Source organism: Enhydra lutris, unplaced genomic scaffold, assembly GCF_002288905.1.
Source record: "Enhydra lutris kenyoni isolate GAN:26980312 unplaced genomic scaffold, ASM228890v2 scaffoldscaffold27, whole genome shotgun sequence".
NCBI classification, from domain to species: domain Eukaryota; kingdom Metazoa; phylum Chordata; class Mammalia; order Carnivora; family Mustelidae; genus Enhydra; species Enhydra lutris.
Window position 1 is genome coordinate 1,196,019 of NW_019154111.1, and position 18,937 is coordinate 1,214,955.

Sequence of the window (18,937 nt, forward strand, 5' to 3'; positions counted from 1 at the left end):
TAAGGGAAGGGCAAACAGAAAAAAGCAAACAAACAAACAAAAAACCAAAACAGTACAAAACAAAAAAAGCACCTGTAGGTTTGGGGTTCCCACTGGCAGGAGACCAATCTAGGTCAGTCCATGAGCATCTCATATGACCACAGAGGGGCAGGATCACTAAAAATGTCTGAAACATGGGGACAAATGATGTGCCTAAGACTGACAAAGAACCAGACAAAAGGAATAAAGCCTCACCCTCCATCACCAGGCCAGGAGGAATTAAGGGATAATTCAAAGCTGTTACCATGGGGTAGAGGCAATCTGTGGACATACACACTCTCCACATGAAGTCTAATAGAAAGAGCCTAAAATTCAAGATGTTTCAGCAACACTGGGAAAAGCCCTCCAACCACTGAACATCCCAAACTAAGTATAAGTCATGATTAAGAAAATTGAATTTTTTGGTGCACTGAGGATAGCAATAGCAACATAAAACTCAAATGCAACACAATCCTGGCTGCACTGATTCCACACCCCATACACATTACCTTATAGGGTAAACAGAAGAGATGTCCACTGCAAAGCATACTACTGTTTATCTCATACTCTGCCATCATATATATGTATGTATGTATATATATATATATATATACATACATACACACACACACACACACACACGTATGGGTTTAAGCAAAATTAGAGATCAGAGAAGAATCAAGAAAAAAATATGTTGTTATTGGGCCAAGCAATTAACAGAACAAGAATTAAATATGACCTGAATATAGAAATCATCACATAGGGCTTCAAAATAACTCTCATTAAAATGCCAAAGGATGGGGAGAGGAGCAAGATGGCAGAGAAGAAGGAGACCTGAATATTATAAGGTCACAGGAGTTCAGATAGATAATTACCAAACCATCCTGAACACCTGCATACTCAACAGGAGATCAGAGAGAAGAAGAGCAGCAATTCTAGGAACAGAAAATCAACCACTTTTTGGAAGGTAGGATGTGCAGAGAAGTGAATCTGAAGTGATACACAGGAAGAGGGACCACAGGGGGAGGGGCTGGATCCTGGCAAGTGGTAGAGCAGCAGAGCACAAAATCAGAATGTTTAGAAGTCTGCTCTACTGAGGGATGTCACTCCAGAAGCTAAGCGGGGGGTGGAGCCCTCATGGGGGCAGTGTGGTCTCAGGACCTGCAGGGTTACAGAAAGACTGGGGGTGTCTTGAGTGTGGCAAAGCTCCCAGGTATCAGAGTGGGGAAGCTGGCTGCAGAGACAGAGATGAGGAGTACGCTCTCAGCTGGGTTTACCTTAAACCATGATCTGAGGCACAATCAGGCCACTGCTCTTTAAGCAGACACCCCACAAGTGGCAGATCCGGGGAGACTCACCTTTCCTTTCTTCTCCCAGAGGAGTGGCGCAGGAGCATGCAGCAGGAATCTGCTGGGTTTGGAGAGTCCAAACAGGGTTGTGCACCACAGACAGAAATGCTTGGTCACAGGCCAGGTGAGCATGGAGTGTAGCCAGAGACCAGGGAGATGGGAGGGACTGACTACTTTTCTCTGAGGGCATACTAAGGACTGGGGACCCAAACTCTCGGCTCCTCTGGGCTGGAGATTGGGATGCTGCCATCTTCATTCCTGTCCTCCAAAACTCTACAGAAAGCATTCAGGGAACAAAAGCTACCAAGAGCGAACCTGAGCAGATTACTGAGGTTGGCCCCTGGCAAGGGTGGTACAATTCCACCTCGAGCAAAGACATTTGAGAATCATGGCAAGAGGCACCTCCCCCCAGAAGATCAGCAAGAACATCCAGCCAAGACTAAGTTCACCAATCAATGAGAACTGTGGAACTCCAGAGCTAGGGGAAAGCATTTCACAGAATTCATAGTTGCCCCCCCATGATTCTTTAGTCTTTCACAGCTAAATTTTTTAAAATTTTATTTTTTTCTTATACTATTTTTTAATTTTTCCTTTCATATTTTAATGTTTTTATTTTATCTTATCAATACCTTTAAAAAATCTTAATTTTCATTGTTATAGTCATATTCTATCCTTTCATTATATTTAACCATATTTTCTGTATACATATAGGTTTATCTTTCTTTAAAACTTTGGGATACAGATTCTTCTAACAGATCAAAATATATGCTAAATCTAACACATGGCTTTGTTCTAGTCTCTACCTTGATTACATTCTTTGCTTTTTTTTTTTCATTCTTTTTTCAACCAGTTTCTTATCTTACCAATTCCTTTTTTTGAATCTTTTATTTTCATCTTTACAGTCATATTCCACTCTTCATCATGTTGACCCTTATTTTTGTGTGTGTGTGTGTGTGTGTGTGTATATATATATATATATAAGTTTTTCTTTCTTCAAACCTTTGAGAAGTAGTTTTTTCTAACAGGCCAAAATACACCCAAAGTGTGTAGCTCTGTTCTATTCACTGGTATTTCTTTTATTTATTTATTTATTTGTCAGAGAGAGAGAGAGGGAGAGAGAGCAAGCACAGGCAGACAGAATGGCAGGCAGAGGCAGAGGGAGAAGCAGGCTCCCCGATGAGCAAGGCGCCTGATGCGGGACTTGATCCCAGGACGCTGGGATCATGACCTGAGCCAAAGGCAGCTGCTTAACCAACTGAGCCACCCAGGCGTCCCTATTCACTGGTATTTCTATTCACTGGTATGTGTGTGTGTGTGTGTGTGTGTGTGTGTGTGTGTATAAATTTTTTTTCCTCCTTACTTCTCCCCCCAGTTTTGGGTCTCTTCTGATTGGTTAGTGTATAATTTTCTGAGGTCACTGCTACCCTTTTAATATTTTGTTCTCTCATTCATCTATTCTTATTATGATAAAATGACAAGGTGGAAAGACTCACCATGAAGAATGGATCACATCCTGGGTAACAAAAAGATCTTAACTTGTACCAAAAGACTAGGATCATTCCCTGCATATTTTCAGACAACAATGCTTTGAACTAGAACTCAGACACAAGAGGAAAGTTGGAAAGAACTCAAATACATGGAGGATAAAGAGCATCCTACTAAAGAACGAATGAGTCAGCCAGGAAATTAGAGAATTTAAATAATTCGTGGAAAGAAATGAAAATGAAAACACAACTGTTCAAAATCTTTGAGACACAGCAAAGACAGTCCTGAGAGGAAAGTATATAGCAATACAAGCCTTTCTAAAGAAACAAGAAAGGTCTCAGGTACACAACCTAACCCTACACCTAAAAGAGCTAGAGAAAGAACAAGAAAGAAAGCCTAAACCCAGCAGGAGAAGAGAAATCATAAAGATCAGAGCAGAAATCAATGAAACAGAAACCAAAAGAACAAATCAACAAAACTAGGAGCTGGTTCTTTGAAAGGATTAATAAGATTGATAAACTCCTGGCCAGACTTCTCAAAAAGAAAAGAGAAAGGACCCAAATTAATAAAATCATGAATGAAAGAGGAGAGATCACAACCAACACCAAAGAAATACAAACGATTATAAGAACATATTAGGAGCAACTATACACCAGCAAATTTGACAATCTGAAAGAAGTGGATGCATTCCTAGAGACATATAAACTTACCAAAACTGAACCAGGAAGAAATAGAAAACCTGAACAGACCCATAACCAGTAAAAAGACAGAAGCAGTCATCAAAAAACTCCCAAGAGGAGAGGGGAGTTGGGGGAAATTGGAGGGGGAGATGAACTATGAGAGACTGTGGACTCTGAAAAACAATCTGAGGGTTTTGGAGGGGCAGGGGTCAGAGATTGGGTGAGCCTTGTGGTGGGTATTATGGAGGGCACATATTACATGGAGCACTGGGTGTGGTGCATAAACAATGAATTCTGGAACACTTAAGGAAATTTAAAAAAAATAAATAAAAATTTAAAAAACAAACAAACAAACAAACAAACAAACAAAAATATCCCAAGAAACAAGAGCCCAGGACCAGACAGCTTCCCAGGGGAATTCTACCAAATATTTAAAGAAGAATCAATACATATTCTCCTGGAACTGTTCCAAAAAATAGAAATGGAAGGAAAACTTCCAAACTCATTTTATGAGGCCAGCATTACCTTGATCCCCAAACCAAAGACCCCATCAAAAAGGGTAATTACAGACCAATATCCTTGATGAACATGGATGCAAAAATTCTCACCAAGATACTAGTTAATAGGATCCAACAGTACATTAAAAAGATTATTCACCACGACCAAGTGAGATTTATTCCTGGGCTGCAAAGTTGGTTCAACATCCACAAATCAATCAGTGTGATATGATACATGAATAAAAGAAAGAACAAGACCCATATGACACTCTCAAAAGATGCTTAAAAAGCATTTGACAAAGACAGCATACTTTATTTTTTTAATCATTTTTAAAATTTATTTTCAGCATAACAGTATTGTTTTTGTACCACACCCAGTGCTCCATGCAGCCCGTGCCCTCTCTAATACCCACCACCTGGTTCCCCCAACCTCTCACCCCCCCACCTCTTCAAACCCTTCAGATTGTTTTTTCAGAGTCCATAGTCTCTCATGGTTCACCTCCCCTTCCAATTTCCTCCAACTCCCTTCTCCTAACTCCCCATGTCCTCCATGCTATTTGTTATGCTCCACAAATAAGTGAAACCATATGATAATTGACTCTCTCTGCTTGACTTATTTCACTCAGCATAATCTCTTCCAGTCCCGTCCATGTTGCTACAAAAGTTGGGTATTCATCCTTTCTAATGGAGGCATAATACTCCATAGTGTATATGGACCACATCTTCCTTATCCATTCGTCTGTTGAAGTGCATCTTGGTTCTTTCCACAGTTTGGTGACCGTGGCCATTGCTGCTATAAACATTGGGGTACAGATGGCCCTTCTTTTCACTACATCTCTATCTTTGGGGTAAATACCCAGTAGTGCAATGGCAGGGTTATAGGGAAGCTCTATTTTTAATTTCTTGAGGAATCTGCACACTGTTCTCCAAAGAGGCTGCACCAACTTGCATTCCCACCAACTATGTAAGAGGGTTCCCCTTTCTCCACATCCTCTCCAACACATGTTGTTTCCTGTCTTGCTAAATTTGGCCATTCTAACTGGTGTAAGGTGATATCTCAATGTGGTTTTGATTTGAATCTCCCTGATGGCTAGTGATGATGAACATTTTTTCATGTGTCTGATAGCCATTTGTATGTCTTCATTGGAGAAGTGTCTGTTCATATCTTCTGCCCATTTTTTGATATGATTATCTGTTTTGTGTGTGTTGAGTTTGAGGAATTCTTTGTAGATCCTGGATATCAATCTTTTGTCTGTACTGTCATTTGCAAGTATCTTCTCCCATTCCGTGGATTGCCTCTTTGTTTTGTTGACTGTTTCCTTTGCTGTGCAGAAGCTTTTGATTTTGATGAAGTCCCAAAAGTTTATTTTGGCTTTTGTTTCCTTTGCCTTTGGAGACATATCTTGAAAGAAGTTGCTGTGGCTGATATCGAAGAGATTACTGCCTATGTTCTCCTCTAGGATTCCGATGGATTCCTGTCTCACGTTGAGGTCTTTTATCCATTTTGAGTTTATCTTTGTGTACCATGTAAGAGAATGGTGGAGTTTCATTCTTCTACATATAGCTGCCCAGTTTCCCCAGCACCATTTATTGAAGAAACTGTCTTTTTTCCACTGTATATTTTTTCCTGTTTTGTCAAAGATTATTTGACCATAGAGTTGAGGGTCCATATCTGGGCTCTCTACTCTGTTCCACTGGTCTTTGTGTCTGTTTTTATGCCAGTACCATGCTGTCTTGGTGATTACAGCTTTGTAGTAAAGCTTGAAATCAGGTAACGTGATGCCCTCAGTTTTATTTTTGTTTTTCAACATTTCCTTAGTGATTCGGGGTCTCTTCTGGTTCCATACAAATTTTTGGATTATTTGCTCCAGCTCTTTGAAGAATACCGGTGGAATTTTGATTGGAATGGCATTAAAAGTATAGATTGCTCTAGGCAGTATAGACATTTTAACAATGTTTATTCTTTTGATCCAAGAGCATGGAATGGTGTTCCATCTTTTTGTGTCTTCTTCAATTTCTTTCATGAGTGTTCTGTAGTTCCTCGAGTACAGATCCTTTACTTCTTTGGTAGGTTTATTCCCAGGTATCTTATGGTTCTTGGTGCTATAGTAAATGGAATTGATTCTCTAATTTCCCTTTCTGTATTTTCATTGTTTGAAGCAGAAGGAAAACTTCCAGACTCTTTCTATGAAGCCAGCATTACCCTAATCCCCAAACCAGGCAAAGACCCTACCAAAAAGGAGAATTTCAGACCAATATCACTGATGAATATGGATGCTAAGATTCTCAACAAGATCCTAGCAAACAGGATCCAACAGCACATTAAAAAGATTATCCACCATGACCAGGTGGGATTCATTCCTGGGCTACAAGGATGGTTCAACATTCGCAAATCAATCAATGTGATAGAACAAATTAATAAGAAAAGAAAGAAAAAACACATGGTCCTCTCAATTGATGCAGAAAAAGCATTTGACAAAATCCAGCATCCGTTCCTGATCAAAATGCTTCAAAGTATAGGGATAGAGGGAACATTCCTGAACTTCATCAAATCTATCTATGAAAAACCCACAGCAAATATCATCCTCAATGGGAAAAAGCTTGCAGCTTTCCTGTTGAGTTCAGGAACACAAGGATGCCCACTCTCACCACTCTTGTTCAACATAGTATTGGAAGTCCTAGCAACAGCAATCAGACAACAAAGAGAAATAAAAGGTATCCAAATTGGCAATGAAGAAGTCAAACTCTCTCTCTTCTCAGATGACATGATTCTTTATATGGAAAACCCAAAAGACTCCACCCCCAAACTACTAGAACTCATACAGCAATTCAGTAATGTGGCAGGATACAAAGTCAATGTACAGAAATCAGTGGCTTTCTTATACACTAACAATGAAAAGACAGCATACTTTCTTGATCAAAACCCTTTCTTCACAGTGTAAGAATAGAGGGTATATACCTCCATATCATCAAAGCCATCTATGAAAAACCCACAAGGAATATCATTCTCAATGGGGAAAAACTGAGAGCTTTTCTCCAATGGTCAGGAACACAGCAGGGCTGTCCACTATCACCACTGCTATTCAACATAGTACTAGAAGTCCTAGACTCAGCAATCAGACAACAAAAAGAAATAAAAGGCATCCGAATTGGTAGAGAAGAAGTTAAACTCTCACTCTTTGCAGATTATATGATACTTCATTTGGAAAACCCAAAAGACTCCACTCTAAAACTGCTAGAACTCATACAGGAATTCAGTCAAGTGTCAGGATATAAAATCAATGCACAGAAATCAGTTGCATGTCTATACACCAAAAGCAAGGCAGAAGAAAGAGAAATTAAGGAGCCAATTCCATTTATAATTACACCCAAAACCATAAGATACCTAGGAATAAACCTAACCAAAGAAGCAAAAAATCTGTACTCAGAAAACTATGAAGTACTCATGAAAGAAATTGAGGAAGACACAAACAAATGGAAAAATGTTTCATACTCATGGGTTGGAAGAGCAAACATTGTGAAAATGTCTATGTTACCTAAAGCAATCTATACATTTAAGCAACCCTTATCAAAATCCCATCCATTTTTTTCAAATAAATGGAAGAAATAATCCTAAAATTTATGTGGAACCAGAAAAGACCCCAAATACCAGAGGAATGTTGAAAAACAAAACCAAAGTTGGCGGCATCACAATTCCAGATTTTGAGCTCTATTACAAAGCAGTAATCATCAAGACAGTATGGTACTGGCAGAAAAACAGACACATAGATCAATGGAACACAATAGAGAGCCCAGAATGGACCCTCATCTCTATGGTCAACGAATCTTTGACATAGCAGGAAAGAATGTCCAATGGAAAAAAGACAAGTCTCTTCAACAAATGGTGTTGGGAAAATTGGACAGCCACATGCAGAAGAATGAAACTGGACCATTTCCTTACACCACATACAAAAATTGACTCAAAATGGATGAAAGACCTCAGTATGAGATAGGAATCTATCAAAATCCTTTAGTCAGCAACCTCTTCCACCTCAGTCATAGCAACTTCTTCAGAGAAACGTTGTCAGAGGCAATGGAAGCAAGGGCAAAAAGAGCTACTGGGAATTCATCAAAATAAAAACTTTTGCACGGCAAAGGAAACAGTCAACAAAACCAAAAGACAACCGACAGAACGGGAAAAGATATTTGCGAATGACATAAAGGGCTTATATCCAAAATTTATAAAGAACTTATCAAACTCAACACCCAAAGAACAAAGAATCCAATCAAGAAATGGGCAGAGGACATGAACAGACATTTCTGCAAAGAAGACATTTAAATGGCCAACAGACATATGAAAAAGTGTTCAACATCACTCAGCATCATGGAAATACAAATCAAAACCGCAAAGACATACTACCTCACACCAGTCAGAATGGCTAAAATTAACCAGTCAGGAAACGACAGATATTGGCGAGGATGTCGGGAGAGGGGAACCCTCCTACTGTTGGTGTGAATGCAAGCTAGTGCAGCCACTCTGGAAAATAGTATGGAGGTTTCTCAAAAAGTTGAAAATAGAGCTACCCTGACCTAGCAATCGCATTACTGGGCGTTTATCCTAAAGATACAAAAAAGTGATCTGAATGGGCATGTGCACCCAAATGTTTATAGCAGCAATATCCACAATAGCCAAACAATGGAAAGAACCTAGATGTCCATCAGCAGATGAATGGATAAAGAAGAAGCGGTGTATATGCAATGGAATACTACACAGCCATCAAAAGAAATGAAATCTTGCCATTTGTAATGACATGGATGGAACTAGAGGGTATTAAGTTAAGTGAAATAAGTCAGTCAGAGAAAGACCATTATTATATTATCTCTCTGATATGAGGAATTTGAGAGGCAGGGCAGGGGTGGTGGGGAAAGGGAAGGAAAAAGTGAAACAAGATGGGACTGGGGAGGGAGACAAACCATAAGAGACTCTTAATCTCAGGGAACAAGCTGAGGGTTGCCGGGGGTGATGGGGGAAGGATAGAGTGGCTGGGTTATGGACATTGGGGAGGGTATGTGCTATGGTGAGTGCTGTGAATTGTGTAAGACTGATGATTCACAGTCCTGTACTCCTGAAGCAAATAATACATTTTATGTTAATAATGAAAAAATTTAAAAGAAATCCTCAAAACTAAACAGTAAGAAAATAAACAACCAAGTGAAAATTGGGCAAAAGATGTAAACAGACATCTCATGAAAAAACACACAGATGGCCAAAAATTACAAGAAAAGATATTCAACATCTTCAGTCCTCAAAGAAACACAAATTAAAGCCACAGTGAAATGTCATTACCCATCTACCAAAATTGCTAACCTTAAAAACAAATGATAATAGTCAGCACTGGTAATTGTATGGAAAAACTGCAACTCTCATTACTGCTTGTGCAAATGCAAATGGTGCCACCACTTTTAAAAAGTTTGGCAGTTTCTTATGAGATAAAACTTGCTCTTATAATAACAACCTAGCCATAGAACTCCTATGTGGGATTTCTTTTCACCCAATTGAATTCATTTACGTTCACCCAAAAATCTGTACTTGAATGTTTATCATAGTTTTTGTTCATAATTCCTCCAAATTAGAAATAATCCAAATATACTTTAAAAAGTAAATCAACAAATGTGGTACATCCATACAATTAAACTATTACTCCACAAATAAAAAGAATATACTACAGTAACATGAAAAAACATGAATGTATCTCAAATGCTTTATGCTAAGGAAAAGAGATCATACTCAAAGGCTGTGTCCTACTGATTCCATTTACATGATATATTGCAATAGACAAACAGAGAAATCTGTTTGGTGGTTGAACATCAATGGTGTTCAGAAAATCATTTGAATAAAAAGGGTCACAAGAATATGCTTGAATGATAAAAATTTCTGTCTTGATTATGGTGGAACTTATATGATTGTATACATTTTTAAAACTCATAAAACTCTGCACAAAAAAGAGTGAATTTACTGTATGTAAGTTATACCTCAATAAAAAATAAAATAAGAAATTAGCCTTTATTATTTATTAATCTTAGCATAGCAATTAGGAAAAAAATCAAGTAGTAAGGAATTTGGAGTGTTGGCTCAACATCAGTTTATATGATAAAGACATGAAGCTTTTAATTATCACATTTCAATATCTGGAATGTATTTAAAATTCAAGAAGCTAAAGCAATCTTAGGCACATTTGTAATAATTATGAAGAAGTCCAAATTACTGGAAATTGATTGACTTGTGAGCTGCTTGAAGACAAAGACCTTTCATTAGTTATAAGTAGCAGGGTACTAATTAGATGTACACAGGATATTTGTGTTATGAAATGATCATATTAAAATAATACTCTCATTGTACTATTCAAAGTAGGCTAGATGCTGAAATAAACAGTTCCCAAATAACCATGGCTTAACACAATAAAATTTATTTCTTATTTATACACATTTCCATGTAGGTAACACTGGTCGGAATGGCTCTTCTGGGTAGTTCTTGTCCTGTCAGTGACACAGGATCCAGCTTCCTCCACCATCTGAGCCCCCAGAGTCTTATGCTTAATACCCAGTATATGGGTGACTTCAGAGCAAAACAATGAATAATGGAGGCTGGTGGCTAGCAACAGGCCAGGCCTGGAAGTGGTATATTGTATTTCTTTGTGTCTATATTTCAGAAATTAGAACTTGGTTCCACGGTTCACCTCATTACAAAGTAGAGGGTATGTCTTATGAGTAACTAGCCAGTTTCTGCCACATGCATTGGGCTCTGACTTGATTAGACTACATTTGAGATCATGTGTTTATTTCAGAACTCTACAGTTTAAAAGGGATATTTAGAATATTCAAGCCCCATAGAAAAAAGCCCTGAATAATAAGAAGTCTGAAGTCATGCTAATGAGTATGCACTGAGGAACATTTAGCTTGATCATTTCCTCCCCTCAGTGTCTCTCAGAAGGACCCAGTAGCAGCATGTGATTTTCAGCCCCAACAGATCAGACCAAAGAATCTGACCTAGACTGGAAACCCAGTCTGTTTCTAAAGCTGGTTTGCTCTGATCCAAGAAATAAGTAGTACAAAGAATATTTTTATTTTATTTATTATTTATTTACTTACTTACTTATAGAAGGAGAGAGAGAGAGAACAAGCAAGCAAGCAGGGAGGGGGTGAGGGAGATAGAGAGAGAGTATCCTAAGCAGGCTCCACACCCAGCACTGAGGGAGGGTGCAATCTCACTACCCTGAGATTATGACCTGAGCCAAAATCAAGAGTTAGATGCTTAACCATCTGAGCCGGGGAGGTGCCCCCAAAGAATACTTTCAGAAGCACGTAGGGAACAGGTTATATTTCATATAGAAATATGACATGAAATAGAAATAGACATGATGCTTGCATCCCATGCAATGGGACTTTAAGTCAATATCCACAACATTGTACCATATAAGGAAATAACTTCTCGAATCAATGAACCATGTCACTGAGGCCTAGTATCTGGGTATCCAGCCTGGAAGCTTCTATTGTGGTAACACCTCTGTAATGCATTGTTTTTGCTTTATCTGCACCTGTTTTTTTCAAGACTCAGTTTTTTCCATATTTGTCCATTTTGGGTTTATCATTAGAAGGCCAATCAGGTTAGGATGCCATGAATGCCAGTTTCAAGAGCAGCCCAAAAGAAATTCTCCAGATGGTTCATCTGCAGTGCAAACAATCTTCTATTTGGTCCTTATGACCCCATGTTCTCACTGAACCTTGGAATATCTATGGCAGATTGAAATGCTGAATAATAGAGCCTATGAGAAGATTTGAGTAGAGAATCAAAGTGCTGATCCATAGGGTTTTGGGGGATAGAGAAGTTGTTCTTTGTCAAGTTACCTCTTCTTTTGAGAAACAACTTTTACTTGCTACTGGGCCCTAGTAGACCATGGGAATGCCTGGCCATGGGAAACCACATCACTATGAACCCGGAGCTGTCCATTAAAACCAACTTTGAGAAACAAAGCATAAAGTAGTTTATGTGAGACTAGGCCTGAGCAGATCCTGAACACTCAAACAGCTGTCATAAACTATTGATTTATACTTCATGTATAATGTCTGTTTCTGTCATCCTGCCATTGAATCTTCAACCCATAATATGGTCTCCTAAGACTATTAAACTGAGAAGTTACAGTCCTGAAAGACCATGGAAAAAGTGCTCTTCCTAAAAGGGAGAATTTTATACAGTACATTTCACCATAACTTTGCATGGGAGGAAGATCATTGGAAGCCAGGATATGCACTGATTTAAAGGCCACACATAATCTTTTACCTCGATATAAAAGACAATGTTTGGAGGATTAGGACACAGAGCTTTAAGGAATAAATAGGAGTAAATTCATGTGTGTTCCATAGGATTTCTCATGACAAAGGAGGTTCTCAGTTTCCACGTGGACAAGAATAATGGCATACTTCAGAAGTCAATCAGCCTAATTTCCCAAGCATACCAGTGGTCATGGTGATGATGATGACTATCTATGGGTTCAATGTATTGGATTTCATTTAGCCAATACTAGTTCAGTTACAACCATTACTGACTATACATCATGCCACTCACAGAACCAACCTTAAATCTCCAGTAGAATACAGTACTAAGACCGTGTTCTCTAAATTCCATTTCCCATCAAAAGGAATTCTGCTTCTTGGAGCAATAATTCCAATTATAAGGCAAGAAAGGTAAAAGATGTGAGCGCTGGAGAACCTGGGTGGTTCAGTTGGTTAAGCATCTGCCTTTGGCATGATCCCAGGGTCCTGGGATGGAGTCCTGCATTGGGCTCCCTGCTCAGCAGAGAACCTGCTTCTCCCTCTGTCTGCTGTTCCCCCTGTTTGTGCACTCTCTCTGACAAAGAAATAAATAAAATCTTTAAAAAAAAAAAGAGAGATGGGACATAATGTTGTATCACACCAGAAAGTAAGGCAGCTAGTGAAGAGACTAGGGTAATGTGGGAAAACAACAACAAAAAACAACAAACAAAACAAAAAACTAAGTAGCTAATTTGAATAGGCTCTTTGGTAGCCAGAGTAGTAACCCCTTAAAGATGCCCATGTCCTATTCTCCAGAACCTATGAATATGTTATTCATATTCATATTCATATCTAGAACCTGCCTTACATGTTAAAGGGAACCTGCAGATGCATTTTTATTAAGGATCTTCAAGTGGGGATAATCTTTGTGATGCCAGACAAGAGTCTGAATAGGAGCAAGAAGAAAGGCTCAGGGTCAGGAAAAAGAGATGTGAGGATGGAAGCAGAATCACAGTCAGAGAAAGGTATAAAGGTCCTGTGCTGACCTTCAGGGTGCAAGAAAGGGGCATGAGACAAGGAGTAGAAGCTCCCTTAGAAACTGGGACAAGCAAGAAATCAGATTCTTCCCTAGCCCTCCAGAAAGAGATACAGCCTGTGGACATACGGATTTTTGACCTAGGGAAACCCATTTCAGACTTCTGAGCTTCAGAACTGAAGATAATAATTTGTATTGTTGTAAGCCATGAAACTTGTGATTTGTTACAGCACCAAAAGGAAATTCAAATAGACTCCCACTCAGTAAATACAAGACAATTTGAACATCAATAAAGATAATAACTGCAACAAATAAAAATACAGCAAATATGTTTACATTGAAGAGCTCATCATTTTTTTTTAAATATCTCTTTTGTTGTATTAAAAAAAAGTGGTAAAGAAAGGGGAAAAAATAACATATTTATCCTGACTTTCCTCTACTAACTATACCTCAGGAAGATAAAATGGTGGTGAGGAGGAAGTTTCTACTTATAAATGCATTTTAAATAATAAAGGGAAAGGGACAGTAGGATATTCCTACCCTGCAACCCCTAATAAACTAATGGATCTAGGTTATTGGTTTTCTACCAGGGGTGATTTTTTCTCCCCCAGGGGATAGTTCTTAATATCTGGAGACTTCTCTGATTGTCAAAACTGGAAGGAGGTAGGGATGGGACACATCTTCCATTTAGTGGGTAGAGGTCAGGAATGTTGAAAAACACCCTACAATGTGCAGAGAAACCCCTGCAATAAACAACTACCCAGACTTAAATGTCATTAGACACTGGCTGCTATTGAGAAACTAGGCAATGCAATAACCATAATAAACCCTAGAGAAGAGAAACTGAACACTGTGTCCCTCTTGATGGACGTACATGCCACCATCCGAAAAATCTTGTCAGAAAAGAAAATTCATTTAAGTCTGATCAAGGCTTCAGATCTAAATGAGAGACAGGGTCAATGGAACATGCAAAACTACACTCCAGAGATGTCATAAAAAAAAAAATCCAAGCTGCAGGGGAATCCAACCGGGAAAAACAACCCTGTTTTATTCAACAAGTAATTCCAAGGGGAAAAAAGGAAATTGAAGGTGAACCTATACATTAGTCAGGTCTTCAGGGACATAGTAGACAATGGCAATGTATGGATTTTATTCGGATTCCTATTTAAACAAACTGCAATTTTTATATATATTAGGGTTTTTTTTCCTTACAAGATACTTCAGTGATATTTTTATGGTTATTAAATAATGAACAAGATTTTAATTCTTAAATTTTTAAATATTTTTTAAAAATATTTTTTAAAAGAGTTTTTTAAAAACTTTTAAAAAAGAGTTATATTTAATGGATTTATTATTTAGAACATCATCTTATTTTGCCCCTGAATAACCATACATTCCTCTTTTATACTGAGAATATCATTCACAAACAGCTTCTAATGAGGAATGTTGGATGTCTCAAGGTATTCACGTATCCTAATTAATGACAATTTAAATTTCTGAGAAAAAACAGTCCTGGAAAAACAGTCTATAAAATGGAAAAGATAAAAGTAGAAATTTGACACATGGACTATAACATTACACTTGTCTGTTTCTATACATCTGAAGCCCACTCTCAACATTTCTGCCTCCTAAGAAATGCAGATCTGGAAAAACTTTCAGGTAAACCCAAACAAGCTAAGCTGCTGGGTAAAAGCCAAGAGATCTTTGAATGGGAGGTGGAGAAAACTCACTCTGGGACCACACATCAGTCACAGAAATGAGGTATAGCACCTGCCCATATTCTCCTCTATGAAGCGTCCTGCATATATTTGATGAATTTCCTTCTTTTATGTCTTTCTCCTACACTGCACAGAGGACATGTTCATAGTAGTCAATTTTTCAGTTGACTCCACAATTCATAGAATATTTAGACAGGAGATTGGTATTTTAGAAGACAAATGAGATCCACATGGGAATTCCAAACTGAGAGCGGTTGAAGTATTCCTCTGAAATATCTTTTTAAATCACAGGATCTGACTTTTCTCTTTTCTCTATTACCACTATCTTAATTCAGATTCCACTAATGTCTCAAACAGTGATTGTGGAGTAGTCCCCTAGCTAGTCTCCTCCATTCCAATCTTTTCTTCCTCTGACTTGTTTGCCAAAATGGTATCTCAGGAATGTAAATTTTCATACGATCTTACTGATATGTGGAATTTGAGAAGCAAGGCAGAGGATCATAGGGGAAGAGAGGAAAAAATGAAACAAGACAAAACCAGAGAGGGACACAAACCATAAGGGACATTAAATCTCAGGAAACAAACTGAGGGTTGCTGGAGTGAAGGGGATGGGAAGGATGATGGACATTAGGGAGTGTATGTGTTGTGGGGAATGCTGTGTATTATGTAAGACTGATGAATCACAGACCTGTACCCCTGAAACAAATAATACATTATATGTAAATAAATAAATAAATAAATATCTTTACTGGCTTGAATTTGGCATTCAAAGCACTCTAAGACCAGGTCCGTGTCTATCACCTGCCTTATCTTCACTAGTTCCTCATCCTCTCTGCCCTGCAAGCCCAGGTTTGGATATTTTTGGAATTTTTGTGCTTTCTTTCAGCTCAGCACACTTCACAAGGTGCTCCTTTGCTTGGGTCGCTTGTTATCTGGATCACTTGTTCTCACTTTCATGGCCTCCAGCAAGATATTTTCTGGTCCTTTCATACAGGAAGACTTCTGCAATCATCCCCAGAGCTTTACTCTCTGTGACTGTTCTCACCCTGCATTTTAATTGCTTCACTGTCATCCTTGCTATGCCATTATATTGTCAGCACTGATTCATATTGACTGTTGTGTCTCAACAATTCACTGTCACTGATACACAGTAGATATTCCACTGATATCTGAATACCTAACGAGAATTTTAGCCCAGTACCACTGACATCTACCAAGACATATGCCAATTTTGAAAAATTTATGATTGATCACCTTTAGGTAAATTTAAAATGTCAAATGAGCTTTGGATTATATGAAACTTCAACTCATCTTGAACACTGTAATTGTATGATAACATGTTCACAAGTAGAAGAACTATGAATCCCCTGACTTACACAAGACACAGGAAGAAAGGACTTTGAGATTTTTTCCAGGGAGTGAGAAGATGAGCTACTATCATTCATTCTCCTCTTTCCCCTTCCTTGCCTATTGTACAATACTTCTTCCCCCTTTTGTTCCTTACTCAGGTGTTTCTCAGAGATGAGGTCCAGCCTCATGTATTCCACCTCACTAATTTACAAGGTTAGCTAGGGCCCTGTTGTGTGTGGGAAGAGGAAGGGGTGAAGGTGTTCAGACAGAGACTAGAGGGAAACACTGCATAGCTGACCAAAGTAATCTGATTCCCAAAATACATATTGAAATTGTCTTATCTTTCAGTGGCTTTGGCTTAGAACACTGTCCTTTCTCAGATTAACTGTATCTCTTATATTTTATATGTTAATTTATATTTTATGTGCTTATTGTTTCTGAAGTCTCAGAAAAGAGGTTATGGATTTTTCAGAAATTGGACAGTTTTAATATTTAAATGGTACCTCTTACATATGCAGTAAAATTCCTCTCAAATTGCTTGTATGCTGTCAAGTAGTACCCCAAATGTGGCTTTTCCTTGGTCAGTAGTAGCCTTGTCCAAACAGCTTTACTTATATTCCTATCACTATAAAGCAAGACTCTCAGTTAATGCTCCTTTCCTGAGGTACGTCCCACACTCAGATAAGATGATATGTACACAGTTAGTGGTCCAGCACAAAGATATCTTAACAGTGTCCATAGCATTTCTCTCAGAACAGTGACTCACACAGCTACTGCATGTGGCTTCATACGTCACACGTTATTTTAAGTGAGTCTAAAATATGAAAATGTTTTAGTTCCCAATGGAAACACAATTACCTTGTACAAAATTTGGATGAATAAGAATGAGTGGTCCAAAATAGGTCCACAAAAAGGTCCATGATTACAATGTGACAAATCAAAACAGTATGTTTTTTCTTCTCATTATCCTCAGGCCATATGAATGGAGACAGAGAAAGAGAAAGTGTGGGAGTTGAGTGTGCTCAACTCCACTGAACATGCTGCTCTGACATAAAAATATACCCACACACCACACCCCAACCCAACCTCCAGCCTCCTATCCAGCATCACTAGCACATGGGTCACCATCTCCTTCCTGGTTGCCATGGCAACGCAGATGATGACTGCCATAGGTGAGCCAAGTGGAAGAAAACACAGGCAAGTTACTCTAGCAATGCTCAGGATTCATCAAGTTGCCAGTTTTGAAGTTATTCCAGTTAATTGACATAGGAATTTCTGCCAGGCCCCCTTCACCTCCTTATTCCTTACACTATAAATCATGGGGTTCAGCATGGGTGTCAACACAGCATAGAAGAGAGAGATCAACTTTTCCTGAAGAACAGAGGGGCTGGAGCAGGGCTGAATATAAGTGAAAATGGCCATGCCATAGCACAGAACAACCACTGTGAGGTGAGAGGCACAGGTATGGAAGGCTTTCTTTCTTCCCTCTGTGGATCGGATCTTTAGGATGGTGGAGATGATCTGGATGTAGGACAAGAGAACCAGGCAGAAAGGTGTCATCAGCAGAACAATGCTAGAAACCATGATTGCGATCTCATTGGAGGAGGTGTCCACACAAGCCAGTCTGACCACAGCTAGGAGTTCACAGGATATGTGATCAATATACTTGTTTGTGCACATGGGCAGCTGAAAGGTGATGACAGTCTGTATGAGAGAGTTGACAGAACCACTGACCCAGGATGTGATGGCCAACCTAATACAGAGGCCTCCATGCATGATGACCAAGTATCTCAGGGGGTTACACACGGCCACATAGCGGTCATAAGCCATCACTGCCAGTAGAACAAACTCAATCCCACCCAAGCCCAGGGAGAAAAATAACTGGGCTGCACAGCTCACAAATGGGATTGCTTTATGCACTGCAAGGAAATGCGCCAGCATCTGAGGAACGATGCTTGTGGCATAGGAGACATCAACGAGGGAAAGGTTGGTGAGAAAGAAGTACATGGGAGTGTGGAGTTGGCTGTCCAGTCTGATGAGAAGAACGATGAAGAAGTTCCCCAGCACTGTCACCAGGTATGTGATCAAGAAAAAGATGAAGAGGGAGATCTGTGTGTCCCAGTCACTGGACAGGCCAAGTAGAATAAACTCTCTCACCCAAGTCTGGTTACCCGTTCCCATTAAAAAATCTGAAGATTAATAATCTGCAGACAAAGTCAGAAACAATTGAAATGGCTGAATCAAAGAATTATAAAAATAACTTTCTATGAATACAATCGGCCAGCCTTAACCAGATGTTTCAGACCATTTACTGGCCAAGATGACAGCATAACAAATAGCATGGAGGACAAGGGGAGATGGAGATGGGAAGGGAGTTGAGGGAAATTGGAAGGGGAGGTGAACCATGAGACTATGGACTCTGAAAAACAATCTGAGGGTTTTGAAGGGGCGGGAGGGTTTTGAAGGGGTGGTGTGGTGGGGGATCCAGGTGGTGGGTATTGGAGAGGGCACGGAT

General features: G+C 39.1%; 1 protein-coding gene across 1 annotated transcript; it reads right to left on the reverse strand.

Annotated features, from left to right (window-relative positions):
* Window positions 1-17,649: 17,649 nt before the first annotated feature.
* LOC111152073 (olfactory receptor-like protein OLF3) lies at window positions 17,650-18,603 on the reverse strand. Its single transcript, XM_022510368.1, has one exon. The coding sequence runs from the start codon at window positions 18,601-18,603 to the stop codon at window positions 17,650-17,652; it is 954 nt and encodes a 317-aa protein (XP_022366076.1).
* Window positions 18,604-18,937: the final 334 nt, after the last annotated feature.